Source organism: Lathyrus oleraceus, chromosome 6 (assembly GCF_024323335.1).
Source record: "Lathyrus oleraceus cultivar Zhongwan6 chromosome 6, CAAS_Psat_ZW6_1.0, whole genome shotgun sequence".
In the NCBI taxonomy this organism is placed as follows: domain Eukaryota; kingdom Viridiplantae; phylum Streptophyta; class Magnoliopsida; order Fabales; family Fabaceae; genus Lathyrus; species Lathyrus oleraceus.
Window position 1 is genome coordinate 40,075,337 of NC_066584.1, and position 18,415 is coordinate 40,093,751.

Below are 18,415 nucleotides of genomic sequence, written 5' to 3' on the forward strand. Positions count from 1 at the left end.
GATGGTAGATAGACATTAGTAATTTTACGCTTAAGAACATATTTTGATAATAGATGCTCATACACTTCTCAACTATTAAACAACTTTTTTTTTCCTTTTTCTATTTTAAATCCTAAAACTCTTTGTTTATATTATAATGGTAAAAATTCAAGATATTTAATGCTAAAACTCTCTATATTTTAATGGTAAAAAAACCAAGATATTTAACATTATGTAGTCTATTTTTATAATTATGTAGTCTATTTTTGACTTTAAAAAAAATTAAGAGTGACATTTTTGACTTTATATTGATTTTGGTGAGTTCGAAATATTTGTCAATTTGCAATAAACTTCTACGAGACGTTTTCTTTTTTGAAGCAAAATTAAATTTGCTGACGGTCTCATGTTGCGGTGGCATAAGCCTAATATGTTATTATTGTACCTGTCATAACAATAAATCTCCATCAATTCCACTTTGATTGAAAAACTTTATAATATACATTATTTATATTGTCACATAGTACCTCTTAATTCATGTTCATGATGTTGTCTTGTTGAAAAATCTAAATACTACACCGTTGAAGGAACTTCCAATTTCGGAGTTAGTGCCAAAATTCATAAACGTTACACACTTAACTCCGTTTCTTTATTTTTGTATTTTTTCAATATTAAATAATTCTACAAGCTACTCAAGTTTGTGTTTGGTTCTGAAACTCTGCATGCAAAAGAAAAAGAACAAATCTTGGAACCTCTTGTTAATCAACTTCAAGTCCACTCATCTTTGGAACCTTTTCTATCCTTTGTTGGTGGTGAAGTTCATATTTTCCTTTCTTTTTTTTCTTCTTATCCTTTTCTTGATTGGTTTATTTGCTTTTGCATGTAAATGGTTTACTGTTTTGGTGAATCTTTGTTGGGTTTATGAGTTTCTTTCATCTTCTTGTTTTTTTTTTTTGCAGAGTGCTGATTCTTGTCTATTGATGATGGTTGAAGAATTTTAAGCAAAATGGGTGGAGATTTTGTGTCAATGTTTCAGCTAGAAACGAAGAGATTGTTATGGCTTATTGGTATAACTTTTTCAGTGATCTTAGCTTTTCAGTATCTTGAACTTCCCTATGGCAATGTTCTTCTCTCTCTATTCTCTTCTGACAAAGTACCAACACCAGAAAATACAGTATCTCAAGCTAGATATACCAACAAGACTATTGTTAACAATGTCACAGTTTTCAATCAAGGAAATTCTACTCATGAACTTGGTTTTGTGTTGGAACCGGAATGGCCACAAAACAAATCTCAAGCATTTGATGATTCTACAACGAATGTGAGTCCAAATATAACAGCTGCAGTGTTATCAAATGATGGTAACATGTTACTATCTCAGAAAGATAATGTAACTGATTCTATAGAGAAAGAGAGTTTTAGGCCATCATCGCCAGAAACTGGTGGCAATGTACATAGCAAAAGTTCTTCTGTCAGAACTGTGCCTAAGGAGAAACAAGAATTTCATACACCTGTTTCAGAGGTCACAACAGTTTCTGAAATGAACAAGTTATTGATTCAAAGCCACGCGTCGTATCGATCAATGGTATGTGACATAATGACTTGGAGATTTTGGCTTTCTGATGTTCAAATTTTCTAAGCTTATGTTTTTTTTATGGATTTTAGAAGCCAAGGTGGTTTTCAAATGTTGATCAAGAGTTACTGCAGGCAAGATCAGAGATTGTAAATGCACCAATTGTAAAGAATGATCCAAAACTTTATGGTCCAATTTATCATAATGTTTCCATGTTCAAGAGGTATTGCTGTAAATTTTAGTTTTTTCCTTCAAAACAATGTCCATTAGGGTTTAGGGTTTAAAATTTATGTTACCGATTGTTTTGAATGTTTTAGAAACCGAACCAGACATCAAACATGCTTCAATCGCCTTAAGTTGTTTAAACCGTGACAAAACCATGATCAGACGCTAAAATAACCGAACTGTGGTAAAGGCCGGTTCAAGTTTCAGCAGCTTGAACCGTCTGGTTCAGTTCGGTTATTAAAACATGCTTAACAAAGAAAGAAATTAGTAGTGATTGATTACTTGAAGCATGATGCTTATTGAACATTTAAGCTTCAAATTTCTATGTGACTGTTAAATGTTCAGGAGCTATGAATTAATGGAAGAGAGACTCAAAGTTTATGTATACAAAGAAGGAGCTAGACCTATACTGCATTCACCATTTCTCACAGGAATCTATGCTTCTGAAGGGTGGTTCATGAAACTGATGGAAGCTAATAAAAGATTTGTAACAAAAAATCCAAAGAAGGCTCATCTGTTTTACTTACCTTTCAGTTCTAGGATGCTAGAGGAAGCTTTGTATGTAAAGGATTCACATAGCCACAAGAATCTGATTCAATATCTACACGATTACGTTGACCTGATAGCGGCGAGACATTCTTTCTGGAATAGAACTGGAGGTGCTGATCATTTTCTCGTCGGTTGCCATGATTGGGTACTAATGACTTTTCTCTGTCATTTTGTTGGAAATCTAAGGTTTTAAATTGCGATCGCGGTTGCAAATGTGGCCGCAATTGCAATTACTTGTGGTTTATTTTCTGATACAAGATTTCTCTCCATATGCAGGCCCCATCAGAAACAAAGTTGCGCTTGGCGACCTGCATAAGATCCCTCTGCAATGCCGATGTTAAAGAAGGATTTTTCTTCGGCAAAGACGCGTCTCTTCCAGAAACATACGTCCGAAACGCTCAAAACCCAACACGGGATCTCGGAGGCAACACATTTTCAAAGAAGACAACACTAGCCTTTTTCGCAGGGAGCATGCACGGTTACGTGAGGCCAATTCTGCTAAAGCACTGGGAAAACAAAGATCCCGACATGAAAATCTTTGGAAAATTGCCAAAATCTAAAGGAAACAGCAACTACATTCAGTACATGAAGAGTAGCAAGTACTGTATTTGTGCAAGAGGGTATGAAGTGAATAGTCCAAGAGTTGTGGAAGCTATATTCTATGAATGTGTTCCAGTTATCATATCAGATAATTTTGTGCCACCCTTTTTCGAGGCTTTGGATTGGGAGTCATTTAGTGTTGTGGTTTTGGAGAAGGATATACCAAATTTGAAAAATATACTGGTTTCAATACCAGAAAAGAGGTATCTTAGATTGCTTATGAGGGTGAAAAAGGTGCAGAAGCATTTCTTGTGGCACAAGAAACCTGTCAAGTATGATATATTTCATATGATACTTCATTCTATTTGGTACAATAGAGTCTTCTCAGCCATTAGCTAGATAACTAACTACTTGGATATAAGGTAAGGTCATTTGTTGTGTAAATCTTTTAAAGTTTTGGTGTAAATACAACTTCTCTATTGCCATCAGTATCAATAAACAAGTTATTTTGGATACAGAAAATCCATCATCCATCAGCATTGAACCAGAGTTAAAAGTACAGTAGAGTAGTAACCCAATTGTGAATTTGTTCTCTGACATGAAGCTTGATAACTCACATGGTATGATTAGCTAAATGTATATTTTTAATGACTGAACATGAGTAAGAAAAGGGAAAGGGTTGATCAACTGTTTATCACAGCTACATACATGAAACTTCTACAGTTATCAGCTACATACTTTGTTGGCAAATAAGTGATAATGGTAATAGAGCTAAAAAGAATGAATGAACAAAAAATAACAAAATCTCCAACATTGTGAATGCTGCTTTTATATGATGTGAATGATGCACAAGCCTTGGATTCTAAAAACAACGAATACTTAATCACAAGATTTGGAGAAACAAATCATCTTGGCAATTCATCAAACAGGCTGTGTGCGACAACTCATATATGTTAAACAATCTCAAATTTCAATCAGAATGCATCAATTTCATTCATTGAATTGACAGAAACAAACTACATTGCTAAAAATCAAATTGAATAATTCTCATTCCTAAGTTTAGAATACATTTAATTTTAGTTTGATTTCTCATACACACATATGTATTGTATGTGCAATAAGTTATTAGCATAAAACTCATTGAAATGCATACTCAAAATATAATCACTACAATTTGAGCAACTTATTAAAGTTATAGTGAAATTATTTATTTATTTCAATTATTTAATTTTAATGGGTTAATTAATGGGAAGAGAGAAAAGGAGAGAAATTATTTGAAATGATTGAAAACCATTATTTATTTATTTTTTATTTGTTAAAATATTGTCAAATAATAATTTTGACTAAATATTTTTAAATGATTCAAACTAGTTTTAAAAATTCAATTATTTAATTGAATTGTTTAAAATAAATTGTTCAGTTGACTTACCATGGTTTAGATATTTTTGTGAGGCAATGTTGTTCATTATTTTTGTAAATTCATAATGTGCACAATAACATTTCTTTTAATCAATTTATTCCTTCTTTTCATTTTCTCTAATATGTACGGGGTCATTTCTTTTTTTTATTCATGCCTTGATTCTTTTTATTTATTTTCACTCATTTAACCTATTTAATTCATGCATTTCTTCTTTTTAAATCTCTTTTCTCTTATTGTTGTCTCTTTTCTCTTATATACGAGGTCATTTTCTCTTATTTAAGTCTAGATATTATTTTCGTTTAACATAATTTCAGTGTGAATATAACCAATAGAGTTTTTTTTTTTAAAGTTAGTTAGATTTATTTCCTCTCTATTCTCTCTCCATCTTCATATTCAACATTGTGTGTCAATAATTGGTATCAAGAGCTCCGGTTTGATTCACAGAGAAGATTCACATTGAAACACGAGTGTACGATGAGGCCTGTGTGATTGATTTCATTTCTTGAATTCATGTTGAATTCACGATCGGAATCGTAATAGAATCACATTTCTTGATTTTGCGGGATTGGGAAACACAAGTGTTTTGTGAGATATGTGTGAGTTTCAGTGCATAAAATCGAAGATGGACAGTGGAAACAATAACTTGAATACAAATCTTTCAGTGTTTGATGAAAAGAATTGGAATCAGTGGTTGAGTCAGATGCGTGTGTTGTTTGGTGCTCAAAACGTTCTTGATCTCGTCAAACAACGATTATGTTTCGGTTGCGGCGGATGTGATGGAAGCACAGAGAAACACACAAAGAGAAACAAGGAAGAAATATCAAAAGGCGTTTTTCTACATCCATCAGTGTGTGGATGCAAACATGTTTGAGAAAATCGTTGATTCAACGATGACAAAAACTGCGTGGGACACATTGGTACGGTGTTACGATGGTGATGCATCAGTGAATAAGGCGAAGCTTCAATCCCTATGTAAGAAGTATGAGAATCTCAACATGAAGAACAATGAGAAGATACATGCTTACATCTCTAGAGTGATTCTGATCACCAATCAAATGAAATCTTGTGGAGAAACTTTGTCAGAACAAGTAATCATTAAGAAGGTACTGAGATCTCTTACTCCTCAATTTGATTACATTGTTGTAGTAATTGGACATTCTAAAGACCTAAGCACTATGAGAATTTAAGAGTTGTAGAGTAGTCTAGAGGCACAAAAGTTATGTCTAACTGAGAAAACCTCTGAAAGAGAGGTAGAGTAGGCTCTGAAGGCGTCTTATGGGAAGAAGAGTTAGAAGTAGTTTTGGTCAGAATCCAATAAGAGACATGGTGGTGGTTTTCAGAAGTCAGAAGCCTCCAATTTTGATGAGAAGAAACATCAGAAGGGGAAGCAGAAGTTGGACAAGAAGAAGGTTCAAGGCTACTGTTGTAAGAAGTTTGACCACTTTGTTGCTGACCGTTGGTCATACAAGGAAAGGAAATCATAAGAAGCAAACATAGTCAGTGAAGATTCTGATGATGAACCTATGTTATTGATGGCTTATGAATCTGATGACGCGTATTTGGTAGACTAGTTGTATATGGACACTGGCTGCTCAAATCACCTAATTGGAAACAAACAATGGCTGGTTGATTTTGACTCTAGAAAGAGGACAAAGATCAGATATGCTGATGATAAATACCTCAATGCTAAAGGTAGGGGAAATGTCAAATTCAAGGTGTAGAATGGTAAAACTGTTTTGATCAAAGATGTTTGGTATGTTTCTAGCATGAAGAGCGGTCTAATGAGTGCAGGTCAGCTCATTGAGAAAGGGTTCTCAGTTACTATGAAGAACAATCTCTTGAAGTTGTATGATTCTGATCAGAAGTTGATTATGAAATCTGAGCAGCGAAGCAACATAACATTCAAGGTGAATATGGAGACATCCGAAACTAAATGCCTTAGTGCAAAAGACGCTGAAGGTGACAGTGAGATGTGGCACAAGAGATTAAGGCATCTTAATTTTAGAAGCTTAGGGCATCTGAATTCTAAGAAGCTGGTATATGACATTCCCAAGATTATGAAGCCTGAGAAAGTCATGTGAAATATGCATGAAAGGCAAGAAACCTAGATTTCCCTTTGCATCACAAATAGCCCCAAGAGAAAAGCATGCTTTGGGAGTAGTACATTTTGATGTTTGTGGACCATTTGAAGTACCTTCACTTGGAGGAAACAAATATTTTATGTCTTTTATGGATGAGTCCACAAGAATGACATGGGTAACACTCATCAAGTTTAAGGATGAGGTGTTTGCTGAGTTTTAGAAGTTCAAGATTGAAGGCTGGAAAATAGAGTGATCAGAAGCTTAAAGTTCTCAGAACTAATTGTGGAGGTGAGTATAACTCTACAGAGTTCAGAAAATTTTGTGAGGTGAATGGAATTGAGCATGAGGTGACTTCTCCATACACTCCTCAACACAATGGTCTTGTTGAAATAAGAAATCGAACTTTGCTTGATATGACAAGGAGTATGCTGAAGGAGGAGAAGATGCCTCATACCTTGTGTGAGGAAGTTGTTGCCACTGCAGCATATGTGCTCAACAAGTGTCCAACAAACAAGCTGAAGGAAACTGTTCCTTTTGAGAAGTGGACTGGTGATAAGCAAAGCGTGGTTCATTTTAGGGTATTTGGGTCAGTTTCTTACAAACATGTTCCAGGTGCTACTAGAAAGAAGTTGGACGATAGAACCGAAGTAATGTTGTTGATTGGGTACCACAGTACATGTGTGTATAAGCTTTATTGTTCAGTAACTAATAAGGTTGAAGTCAGCATAGACATCATTGTGAAGGAATCAAAAGTGTGGGATTGGAGTAAGTCTCAATCCAAATTTGGTGTAGTGTTAACACCTGAGTTAACTTCTGAAGATACTTCAGAATCCAAAGGTTCTGAAGATGAGTCAAAATCAGAAGATGATTCTGAAGGTGATTCTAAAGACGAGTTTGACTCTGAAGGTGAATCTAATTCTGATCCAGACTCTGGATGAGGTCAAACTTCTGAAGGTGGAACTTCTGAAGGTGGTCCAACTTCTGGAGGTGGTCAAGCATCTGATATTGTTCCGACATCTGAAGAAGATTCTGATCAAGTTCAGAGGCCACAAAGAATCAGAAAAATACCAAAGAGATTTTCAAAGTTTGACATATTATAAGATATTGAAGTAGACTCTGAGGGAGAAGTCATCCAGTTGCCATTTTAGTAGACTCTGAACCAGTAAGTACTGAAGAAGCTCTCAAGAAGAAAGTGTGGCTAAAAGCCATGGAAGAAGAACTTGAGGCTATAGAAAGAAACAATACTTGGGAGTTGACTGAACTTCCAAAGGATAAGAAAGCCATCAGCGTCAGATGGGTTTTCAAGGTGAAGTTATATCCAGATGGATCAATTGGAAAATACAAAGCAAGGTTAGTAGCAATAAGATTTCTATTGAAACCTGGATTAGATTACTTTGAAGTGTTTGCGACTGTAGCTAGACACGAAATAATCAGACTGGTGATTACTATAACTGCAAATAGAAATTTGCCTCTGATGCATCTGGATGTGAAATCTGCATTTCTGAATGGTCCATTACAAGAAGAGGTATATGTGTCACAACCTCCTGGATTTTTGAAAAAGAATCAGGAAGGGATGGTGTACATGTTGCACAAAACGTTGTATGGACTGAAACAAGCTCCTAGAGCTTGGAATCTGAAAATTGATTCATTTTACAAGCTCTAAGGATTCAGAAAGTGTGAGATGGAGTATGGTATTTATGTTAAGCATACTTCTGAAGGCAGTATGATTCTGATGTGTCTCTATGTTGATGATATATTGTTGACAAGAAGTTGTTTAGATGAGATAATGAAGTTCAAGAAGGTGCTGATGAATGAGTTTGAGATGACTGATATGAGAAATATGGTATTTTTTTCTAGGGATGGAGATTTTGTACTATGATAAGGCTATCATTTGGCATCAGCTGAAGTATGAACTTGAACTTAGTTCGGAGACGAGTTCCATTTTTCCTCATTAGGGTGATTCTGAAAAAAAGATGATTCTGATGTCGAAATAGTAGTAGTAGTAGTAGACTCCTCTTGAGTGTGAGGAAGTTAGGAAAAGAATACGTCTGACATCCATATGAAATGAGTTACTTCTTCGGAAGCACCACCTTCGACGATACGAGTTTGTTTTAGAGAACCCTCATTATTGAAGGATTATTTCTCTTCATTTGGTCCCTCTTTTTTGAAACTGGAGGAGGTCGACTCCCCCACAGATAAAGTGGATGTAACATCCATAAGTTGGTCTACCTCGGGTGTAGGAGTAGGAGTTTCAGAAACTAAGGTAGGATCTAGGGCCAGAGCAGAAGTATTGGTCACCAGAGGAGGCACCACGATCTAAATACCTTGAGAGTTTGCAAGGTTGTATGATAACTTTAACTTGTTCACCTTTTCCATGCTATTTGAAAATGCAATCACGCAAGTAAAAGAAAAAGCACTGGGACACCGCTCTCACAAAATATTTTTTTCTCCCATCCTAGCTAAATGCACTCAAAATAACATGAGTGTCAATCCTCCTTTTTCTCACCTTGGTAGGGGACACCTCACCGAGCCCGAAACCTTCCTCATAGCCAAGCCACTTAAACTAAGATTGTATTTATTCCTTCATCGCCAATTCCTCTAAAAAAGGGAATATGGCTTGGTGCATTAGGAGTGAGCATCCCGATTAAAGTGGATTCTAGACCAGTATTTTAGATATAAAATCCTACATAAACAAGGAGAATCGGAAGGGAGTTAGTATGAAACGAGATGGTTCATGAGTATGATGGGATTTACCAAAAAGAAGCCCCCCCAGAAAATTGGCCTAGTCGAGAGTAAAGAGATCGAACCAAGGATTAGCCTGATGAAAGCTAATGAGCCCTTAATTTTGGAAGTTATCTTGAGAAGTGCACCTTGGGTGGAACATATCAAGGAATAACCCAAGAAAAGGTTTCCAATATTTATGCTCGGCGCAAAACTGAAATATCCTCATGAACTCCCAATACCCTAGATGAAGTTGGGAAGGGGAAACTTTTAAATATTTCAAGATGGCTATTTTCAAAGTAAAAAAAAAGGAAATCACATATCTATTTTTGTGAACAAATACTCATAGGATGGGATCACGCAGTCGTCAAAATAACTGCATATCGTCTTATCTAACCCCACTAGAAGAACCGACCATTCTAGAGGATCTTCGACCATAATGTCAAATGTATCTATAGCAGGCTCAATACTCAAAACTGATAAAGTACCTACTATTTTTGTGTTTACCCATTTGTACTCCATCCCGCCTGGATGATTTCAAAGATACAAGTAGGCTTTCGCTTTCTGCAATGCCCCATATTACTTTCAGGATTATCGAATGACACAAACCAACACAAGTATTTTCAGCATGCTTTATCCTCACTCATATGCTTTTCGGGAAACTCCCCATAAGGTCACTCATCCAAATACTACTCTAAGTCAAACACTCTTAACTATGGAATTTTTATTTGTTAGGCTACAAAAAAGAAGATGTATCTTTTTGGTATCTTATAAGCATTTCTTTAACCATGCAGTCCCATACCTGCACAACCTCAAGATCCCTCTCATTTCGATGTGAATTCGTTTTATTACCTAGAAGCTTCTAGGAGCCACTCATTGTCATGCCTTGTGCACCGACGACCACTCCCCGCCCTTGTCACCCTCGGGTGTTACATGCCCACCAGCTTCCGCTTGGTTTATCCGTAAACCACATCGTACTGGGAGAGGTTTGCTCTGATACCATTTGCAACGCCCCTGACTTCTTTCAGGATTACCGATTGATCCAACAAACCAACACATGTCTTTTTAGTATACTTTATCTTTACTCACACGCTTTCCGAGAAACTTCCCAAAAAGTCACTCATCTAAATACTACTTCAAGTCAAACACGCTTAACTATGGAGTTCTTATTTGTTAGGCTACCAAAAAGAATATGCATATTATTGGTACAGGTAGTACCAATCAATCCCGATAAGCTTTCCTTCAACCATGCAGTCACATACCTACACAGCCTCAACATCCCTCTCATTCCGATGTGAATTCATTTTTTTGCCTAAAAGTTTCCATGAGCCGCTCATTGTCATGCTTTGTGCATTGATGACCATTCCCCACCCTCGTTGGCCTCAGGTGTTACACTTTCACTTCGACTTTGTTGGGCTCGCAAATATTAGTCTTCAGGCGAAGTTGGACATAATCCTTAGCATGTTCTCTCATTTGTCAGTTGGCTTGTAAATCCTCCTTGGATAAGACGCGATGAGGAATATGGAACTCGACATGATTAACTTTTTCCACCAGACACTCAATAAAAAGATATTCATATGAACCAAATGAAGAAGTTCGTTCCTCTGAGAAATTTCCAAAAACCCTTTCTAAATCAAAATCGTCAGATAGGGGTATGATTTCTGGTTCCAAATGGTTGTGACCAAGAGGATGGAGATGAGAATCATGGGATATCTCCACTATATAGGCAGATGAAGTTTCAAATTCAGAATCGTTCACTAAGTCAACAATATTATCACTCATCCTGACTAAAAACGAGAAATTCTGGAGATAAAAGCTTGAGTTAGGATGGTGCTTGATTATGTAAGACTGGTAGAGCACGAAAAGAGGAAGAAAGGCAAAAACTTTGAGCAAAGTGATGAAGATTGCTTCTAATAATATTCTCAGGGAAGAGAAAACGAAAACATTTTCTGATAAAGTAACAACAAGTTCGAACGTTAAGGGTCACAAAAATTTCGAAATACTCAATTCACCCTATTTATAGCAGCGACAACTGAAGGGATCAAACCAACCAAAAAAAGAAGTCACAAGATCAACGACTCGATTTTCCCTCGTGGATACACGCCTGCTCAAGTGCACCGTAAACTGCACCATACTCTAGCTTGTCACGTCACCGCACGTGTCAAAAAAGGGTCATCAAATGTTTGAATGATGGGACTACATTTAATGCACTTTCCTCATTACTTCCTTAATTGATTCCAGACGTTACAGCTCCATTTCACATTGGATAATGTCCAGGAGGCCAACCCACATCACTTAAGGCTTCCCCTGAATCCTTTAAGGTCTGACAAAGCCTTGGGAGCAACTGTTCTGAACCGAACAAAGGCTCAATCTATTTCAAATCCACTCCACTTAATCTAAGACATTAAATCACTTTATATACAAAGAATAAAATACATCTCCATTTTCACCACACTCATCTTAAATTTTGAACCGATTTGCGCATTAGAGTGTTAACCATACAAGTCAACACTCCGTCGTCATAAAGAAGATCAACACCACCATTAAATCATCAATTATCCAAATGCATTTATTTTTTATTCCTAGAAAGGAGCAAATTTAAATAACATGAAAAATAAGACTATCTAGTAGAAAATATACACATTATATTTAGGGTACCCACTATTAGAAGTGAGTTGAACTCTTTAAAAATAAAAGAAGAAAAAAAATTAGGAAAGTGATCAAAAACTCTTTAAAAATAAAATAAAAAATTTGATTTTGCAAATAGAATAAAATGATTACCAAAAATGTAATTAAACCTTAAAAATGATTACCAAAATATGGTACTAATAACTTATAACTAATAACTTATTGTTAAAAAAATGCATAAATGTATTTGTGAAGCACAGTTCAATATGTGAGAAGAACATGGCACTTAAACAACCATTAACCCGCAAATCTGAACGTTCTTCTCTCCCTTTTCAGGAAAGAAAAATAAAATTGAGCATTTGGTATAAGATTCAGAAGGATATTACTATAACCAAAAATAATTAAATGTTTCAATAAATAAAATCTTATATAATTTGCATTAGATTCATGAATGGCTACAGAGATCAAAAACAGTTCCATGAAGCTCAAATCAAATGATCCAGATTTAAGGAAGAAAATGGCCAGCTCAACCAAAAATCCACCTGATTCAAAGATCAAATCTGTCACAAAATCTGAGGTATCAATCACTCCTCAAAATTAAGATTTCAAATTGAAATTATTATTAATATTTTTGGTCATGTCATTTGGTAGAATTATTAAATGGTGGATCAATTCATAGGGTTATGAATATTTGCTTTCTGGGATTTTTCAAATTAGAGTATAGTTATATGTTGCTGTGTTAAATTAGCTACATAATTTTGTTGATTGTTACATTAATAATATCTCGTGATTTATTAGAATTCGAAAATGATTTTTTTTTATAAAGCAATTGTTTCATCAAAATATTGATTTTGAAGGTTAAACATAAAGCAACATCGTCATCTTCGAAATCGACGACGAAAACAACAACTACAAAAGTGAGAGAGAAGAAAGTGTATAATCTTCCTGGGCAGAAACATGATCCTCCAGAACAGGTATTGATATTTGAGTATGCAACAATTGATTTTTCAAGAAATTATAAATCTAATGTCTATTAATTTTATTGACAGAAAGAACCTTTAAGAATTTTCTACGAGTCATTATCAAAACAAATTCCATCCAGTGAAATGGCAGAATTTTGGTAAGTCCATTTCCAATCTTGATATAGTCAAAATTGTCAAGTGCAGAGATTATTATGGTTGCAGACTGCAATTTAAAATCGTGACTTTTATTTTATTAAATGACGATAAAAAAAGTTAAATTATATATTTTATATTTTAATGTTAGGTTAATGGAACATGGGATGTTATCTCCGGAAAGTGCCAAGAGAGCATTTGAGAAGAAGCATAGGAAGCAAAAGGAGCTGAGAACAGGAACTCCTGTGAAGCCATCAAATTCAGCCACTAAAACTGAAACTTCCAATAAACAAGAATCTAAAAATGGAGATATAAAAGCTAAAAAAGTAATTGTTGAGAGTGATGAAGATGATGATGAGTTCATTTTAAGTCCTAAAAGAAGAAAAGGGTAGTAAGATGGAAAGTCTAACATTAGCTATAACAGTTTGTTTAATTGAGCACTTATAAGATAAGCGTTTATCATAAGTGCTTATATGTATAAACTTAATTTTGTAACAAAGGATAAAATAAAGTATGTGTTTTTGTATACATTATACTGTCAATGCATCACAATCATTCGTCTGTATTACTTTTTAAATTTTTAAAATAAAAATCAAATATTTTAAATAAATTAGTGGTTATAATTAATTGACAGTATAAAAAATCTTACGTTATAAAGTGGATATCTTGAACTCTTTATGAAAATAAAAAAAAATAGTTTATGAATATGTGTAAGATCAAGTAAATCAATTTAAACGAAAATTTAACTTATTTGTCTTGTGGAATAATTTCATTGTTGTTAGATCAAATCACTCTTTAGCCTATTTGAATGAGTTTATTTTAAGTTTTATAATTACTCTTTGGAAGATTTAATATCAAAACATCAAAATAATTTTTAATTTTTTTAATAATTTTTTTTATAAATTCTTTAAAATAATTAAAGAAAATAATTTATACATATATAAAAATAATTTAAATTCACTGTATCTTTTATTATAAAAATAATTAATATGAACTTATTTATAAACATTTATATTCATATGCTGTAGGGATAGTTTGATATTTTGGATCGAATTTTTTGTCTTGACAGGGATAGTTTGATGTTTCGACAGAAGTTATGCATATGCTGTAGTCAAATTATATTCAAGGATGTAGCTGTCGAAGATGTGAATGCTATAATCGAAGTATGTTCTAGCATGTAGCAGGCGAAGATATGCATACTATAGTCGAAGTATGTTCTAGCATGCAGTTGCATAAGTTAGCTTGTTGGCCAAGTTAACTTGTTGTGTAAGTTAGCTCAGGGTTTAAATTAACTTTTCGTCTATATATAGGTTGCTCTCTCAGGTTGTTGAGAGGGGGTTAAGGTTGGATGATATTTGCTTGTAAACTATTTTCCCTAATTGTGAAAGTAAATAGTAAAAACAGTTTTAACCTATTATTGTTCTTCTTCCTCCCTCATCTCTCTCTCTTTTGTACACCTAAATAGGGTTTCTTCTGTTTGTTCAAGAAATTTAATCTTTCTCATAGTTTTATTCGCTACTGGTGTGACGTTTGTCACAACAAACGGGTGCGGTGAGCGTGGAGCAAGATGTCGTCAACGAAGTATGAGATTGAGAAATTCACCAGTGTGAATGATTTCAGTTTGTGGTGCCTGAAGATGCAAGCCCTATTGGTTTAATAGGATTTGTTAGAAGCGTTGAAAGGATCATAAAAGATGGATGTTGCCCTAACAGAGAATGAGAAGACGACGATGATCGAGAAATCCCACAATGTAATCATCTTGAGCCTTGTTGATAAGGTTCTAAGGCAGGTTTCAAAGGAGAAAACTACAGCGGGTGTGTGGAGCAAACTCGAGGATTTGTATATGACCAAATCCTTGGTCAATCATCTCTACCTGAAGCAAGATTTGTATTCATTTAAGATGAGTGAAGACAAAGTCTTGGCTGAGCAACTGGATATGTTCAACAAGTTGATTATTGATCTTGAGAATGTCGAGGTCAATATTGATGATGAAGATCAAATGTTGCTATTGTTGTGTACTTTTTCAAGATATCATGCTCACTTCAAAGAAATCCTCTTGTATGGAAGATAGTCTTTAACTATTGAAGAAGTTCAACCAGCCTTATACTCGAAGGATTTGAACGAAAGAAAGAAGCACAAGCCATCATTTATTGGTGAAAGATTGTTCGTAAACGAAAAATTTGTGAATAAATATTGTAGGTTTGAGAAGTAAAAGGGTAAAGTTCTTCAAAATTTCTATGGTGGTAATGCTCCTGCTATTAGGTGTTATCATTGTAAGAAGGAGGGTCATACAAGAAAGGCGTGCCCTGATTGACTGAATGTCATACCCTAATTTTGTCTCATGTTTTTTATCTACTTTAACTCAAGTATTACCTCATTTAAAAATTAAAAAAAAAACTCTAACTACATTACATACATCATATGTCATGCATCATTCAAAATTCATTCATTGCAAGTTAATTATATCAAAGTCAATCAAAAGTCAACCTTTAATCATTTGCATAATTCTACGGTTGCATCATTCTAAATAATACCTATCATTCATCATATGCATTTTGTATTATTCAAAGTCAAAAAGTCAACAAAAGTAATGTTAGAGTTGACTTAAATACTCAAGTCATTTTGTATCATTTTTATTTTTGCATCATATGCATAAAAAAAAAATAGTAAATTCCATGCGAATAAAATTCAAGCCAAATTCTCATTACATCATCATTTTAATTCATTTCATTTCTCATTTGATCATCCAATAGTCATTTCAAAAGTAAAAAAGAAAAGTCAAGATTTTGGGCATAAAAGACAAAAAATGATCACACTTGTTTTGCCTCATCAAACTTTTCATTCACATCTCGTTTGATCACATCAAATTACACTACATACTAGAATTTGATATTAGAATTGGGACATTTTTATGTCAAATTCAAATTCACATTCAAATGCATTCAAATACATTCAAATTCATTCAAATTCATCCAAATTCACTCACACTTTTTATATTTTTTCATAACTTCTAAACCATCATTTAACCTAATTCTAGAGCCTATAAATTAACATAATTTCATTCACAGTATACATAAGAAATCACTACTAAACAACCCCACAACTTGTCAAATTTCCATTTATTTCCTTTGAATCATTGCACAACATTATCACCACCATAATCCCTGCCAAAAACCACACAAAAAACTCAGATTCATTCAAGTTCATTTTGAGCTTGATTTTGAAAAAGTTGTCGAAATTGTGAAATAATTCTAACTTGAGGAAGAGGAAGTTGCAAGGAGTCTGAATCTATAAAGAAAAATGGAAATCTCACCTCGTCGGAGCTTGGTCGGAGCGTCGTAGGAATCCAGGTTTTTCGTCGAAAAACTCATTGATTTTTTCCGCGTTCTTGAGGTTTTTCGCGTGGGTAAGCTTTGATTTTTTTATTTTTATTTTATTGTGTTGACATAAACTTGTTTTTGTATTTAGTATGTTTCATATTATTTAATCATTTGTGCAAAATAGTTTGAAATATGAATTTCTGGAAAATTGGTGTTATTGTGCATCCCACTATAAACGATTAACTTTTGAAAGTTTTTGTTATTTCATATCTTTTAATCATTTGTGATTTTTGAGCATTTAATTGTGTCCATGATATCAAGTAGATGAATTATCATTATTCATTTGTGTGATTTCGTGGAAATTTGAGACAATTACATGTTGATCAAAGTAATTAGTAGTGTATTTTTTCAAATTTTCCATTACTGTTACTTCATCCACTCGTTACTACTTTTTCTTTTCCTTCTCCCATGAGGAAGATGAGTGGGAGTGAGGCTCATGCAGATCAATAACATTGATGCCTACTCTGCTTTCGTGAGCGTGACTCTGTTTTTGTGAGCGCGTTTCTCCGAGATGCGACAACTAGGAGCCAGGTTAAGTACTGTGTTTACTTGTGTTTACTTCAGATTTTGATATGAAAATTCACTTGTTATTTTGTTGCTTTATGTGGATGACATCCTCATACAAATCAATAGGGTTGACGATGTTATCAGGGTGAAGGTTGAACTCGATAAGGAGTTCGACATGAAGGATCTGGGAGCTACCTCCAGGGTCTTTGAGCAGAGTCCTAATTTATGGTGGAGCCCATGATGATGATAGCAAAGTAGAAATCGAAGGACTTGTCGTCTCTGATTATGAAGGTTGTATGGATTCCAGAAAATATATTTATGGATATGTGTTCACTATGTTTGGCATAACAATTAGTTGGAAAGCAACACTTTAAAATATTCTTTCCTTATCAACCACTAAAATAGAGTACATTGCCCTCATTGAAGTTGTGAAAGAAACATTATGGCTTGAATGTTTTGCTAAGGAACTAAAACTTCAAGGTCAAACAATCACTGTTGAATGTGATAGTCAAAGTGTAATACACATGTCAAAGAATTCTGCCTATCATGAGCAAACCAAGCACATCGATGTGAGGCTACATTTCGTCAGAGAGATAATCAAGCAAACATTGTTAAATGTGATAGTCAAAGTGGAATACACATGTCGAAGAATTCAACCTATCATGAGCAAACCAAGCACATCAACGTGAGGTTGCATTTCGTGAGAGAGATAATCGAGCATGGAGAAACCCAAGTGCTAAAGGTTTCGACTGACGACAATGATGCAGATATGATCACCAAGATATTGCCAAGTAGCAAGTTCTTCCACTGTATGCAGTTGATAAAGATGCATGATGAGATTTAGTTGTGTTCCCTTAATGATGTAGAGTTTGTTTCAAGGTGGAGATTTATGGTATTTTATATCAAACTCTAGTATCGACATGGATAGCTTGATGTTTCAATCAAAGTTGTGCAACTATAGTCGAAGTCTGTTCAAGCATGTAGGATTCGAAGATGTGCATGATGTATTTGAAGTATGTTGTAGCATGCATTTGTATAAGTTAACTTGTTGGTCAAGTTAACTTGGTGCTTAAGTTAACATAAGATTTAAGTTAGCTTGTAGTCTATAAATAGACTGCTCTCTCAGGTTGTTGAGAGAGGGTTAAAGTTGGTTGATATTTTCTTGTAAATAATTTGCCCTAATTGTGAAAGTAAATAGTAAAAATATTTTAAAACAATCTTCATTCTTCTTCTCTCTCTTTCGTACACCTAAATAGGGTTTCTTGTGTGTTGTTCAAGAAAATCAAGAAAATCAATCTTTCTCATAGTTTTATTCGTTATTGGTGCGACGTTTGTTACAACACGTTCAAATTCCTTCAAACTAGCTTGTATCAAATCGTTATGTCAGTTTAGATTTACTAATCCTCCAATGTTCCAGTTTCGTTGTATGTATGTTTACTAATGTTTCAGTTCAAAAACATGAAATTGATACCCCAATCCCTAATTTTTCTATTTCTGAGTTGTTTCCAAATTCAATGTTTAGTTTCTGGTTTATGCATTGTTTCCAATCCCTAATCTTTCTCTTCTTTCAGTTTTGTTTCCGATTTTGATATTGTCCCTAATTATTCTCCACTTTTAACATCGTTTCCAATTCCACCGAAACTACTAATTGTTCTCCTCTCTCTTTCTTCCCTATTTACGTTGTAAATGATTATGTGTTC

The 18,415-nt window shown here is 34.4% G+C and overlaps 2 protein-coding genes across 2 annotated transcripts; both read left to right on the top strand.

The window, feature by feature from the left end:
* The first annotated feature begins 532 nt into the window (after positions 1-532).
* On the top strand, positions 533-3,385 carry LOC127098017 (probable glycosyltransferase At5g03795). Its single transcript, XM_051036518.1, has 5 exons — positions 533-788; positions 936-1,561; positions 1,642-1,772; positions 2,120-2,468; positions 2,600-3,385. Exons 2-5 carry the CDS (start codon positions 983-985, stop codon positions 3,260-3,262), a joined length of 1,722 nt encoding a protein of 573 aa, XP_050892475.1. The 5' UTR covers positions 533-788; positions 936-982; the 3' UTR covers positions 3,263-3,385.
* An 8,613-nt stretch (positions 3,386-11,998) lies between these two features.
* On the top strand, positions 11,999-13,328 carry LOC127098018 (uncharacterized). The gene is made up of 4 exons (XM_051036519.1): positions 11,999-12,290; positions 12,571-12,687; positions 12,763-12,833; positions 12,980-13,328. Exons 1-4 carry the CDS (start codon positions 12,165-12,167, stop codon positions 13,218-13,220), a joined length of 555 nt encoding a protein of 184 aa, XP_050892476.1. The 5' UTR covers positions 11,999-12,164; the 3' UTR covers positions 13,221-13,328.
* Positions 13,329-18,415: the final 5,087 nt, after the last annotated feature.

Bases quoted from the DNA above. Each gene is read 5' to 3' on its own strand.
- LOC127098017 (XM_051036518.1), top strand. From the start codon at position 983: ATGGGTGGAGATTTTGTGTCAATGTTTCAGCTAGAAACGAAGAGATTG. The intron at 1,773-2,119 runs GTATTGCTGTAA...TTAAATGTTCAG, and splicing joins AATGTTTCCATGTTCAAGAG to GAGCTATGAATTAATGGAAG. The intron at 2,469-2,599 runs GTACTAATGACT...CTCCATATGCAG, and splicing joins TCGTCGGTTGCCATGATTGG to GCCCCATCAGAAACAAAGTT.
- LOC127098018 (XM_051036519.1), top strand. From the start codon at position 12,165: ATGGCTACAGAGATCAAAAACAGTTCCATGAAGCTCAAATCAAATGAT. The intron at 12,688-12,762 runs GTATTGATATTT...TTTTATTGACAG, and splicing joins AACATGATCCTCCAGAACAG to AAAGAACCTTTAAGAATTTT. The intron at 12,834-12,979 runs GTAAGTCCATTT...TTTTAATGTTAG, and splicing joins AGTGAAATGGCAGAATTTTG to GTTAATGGAACATGGGATGT.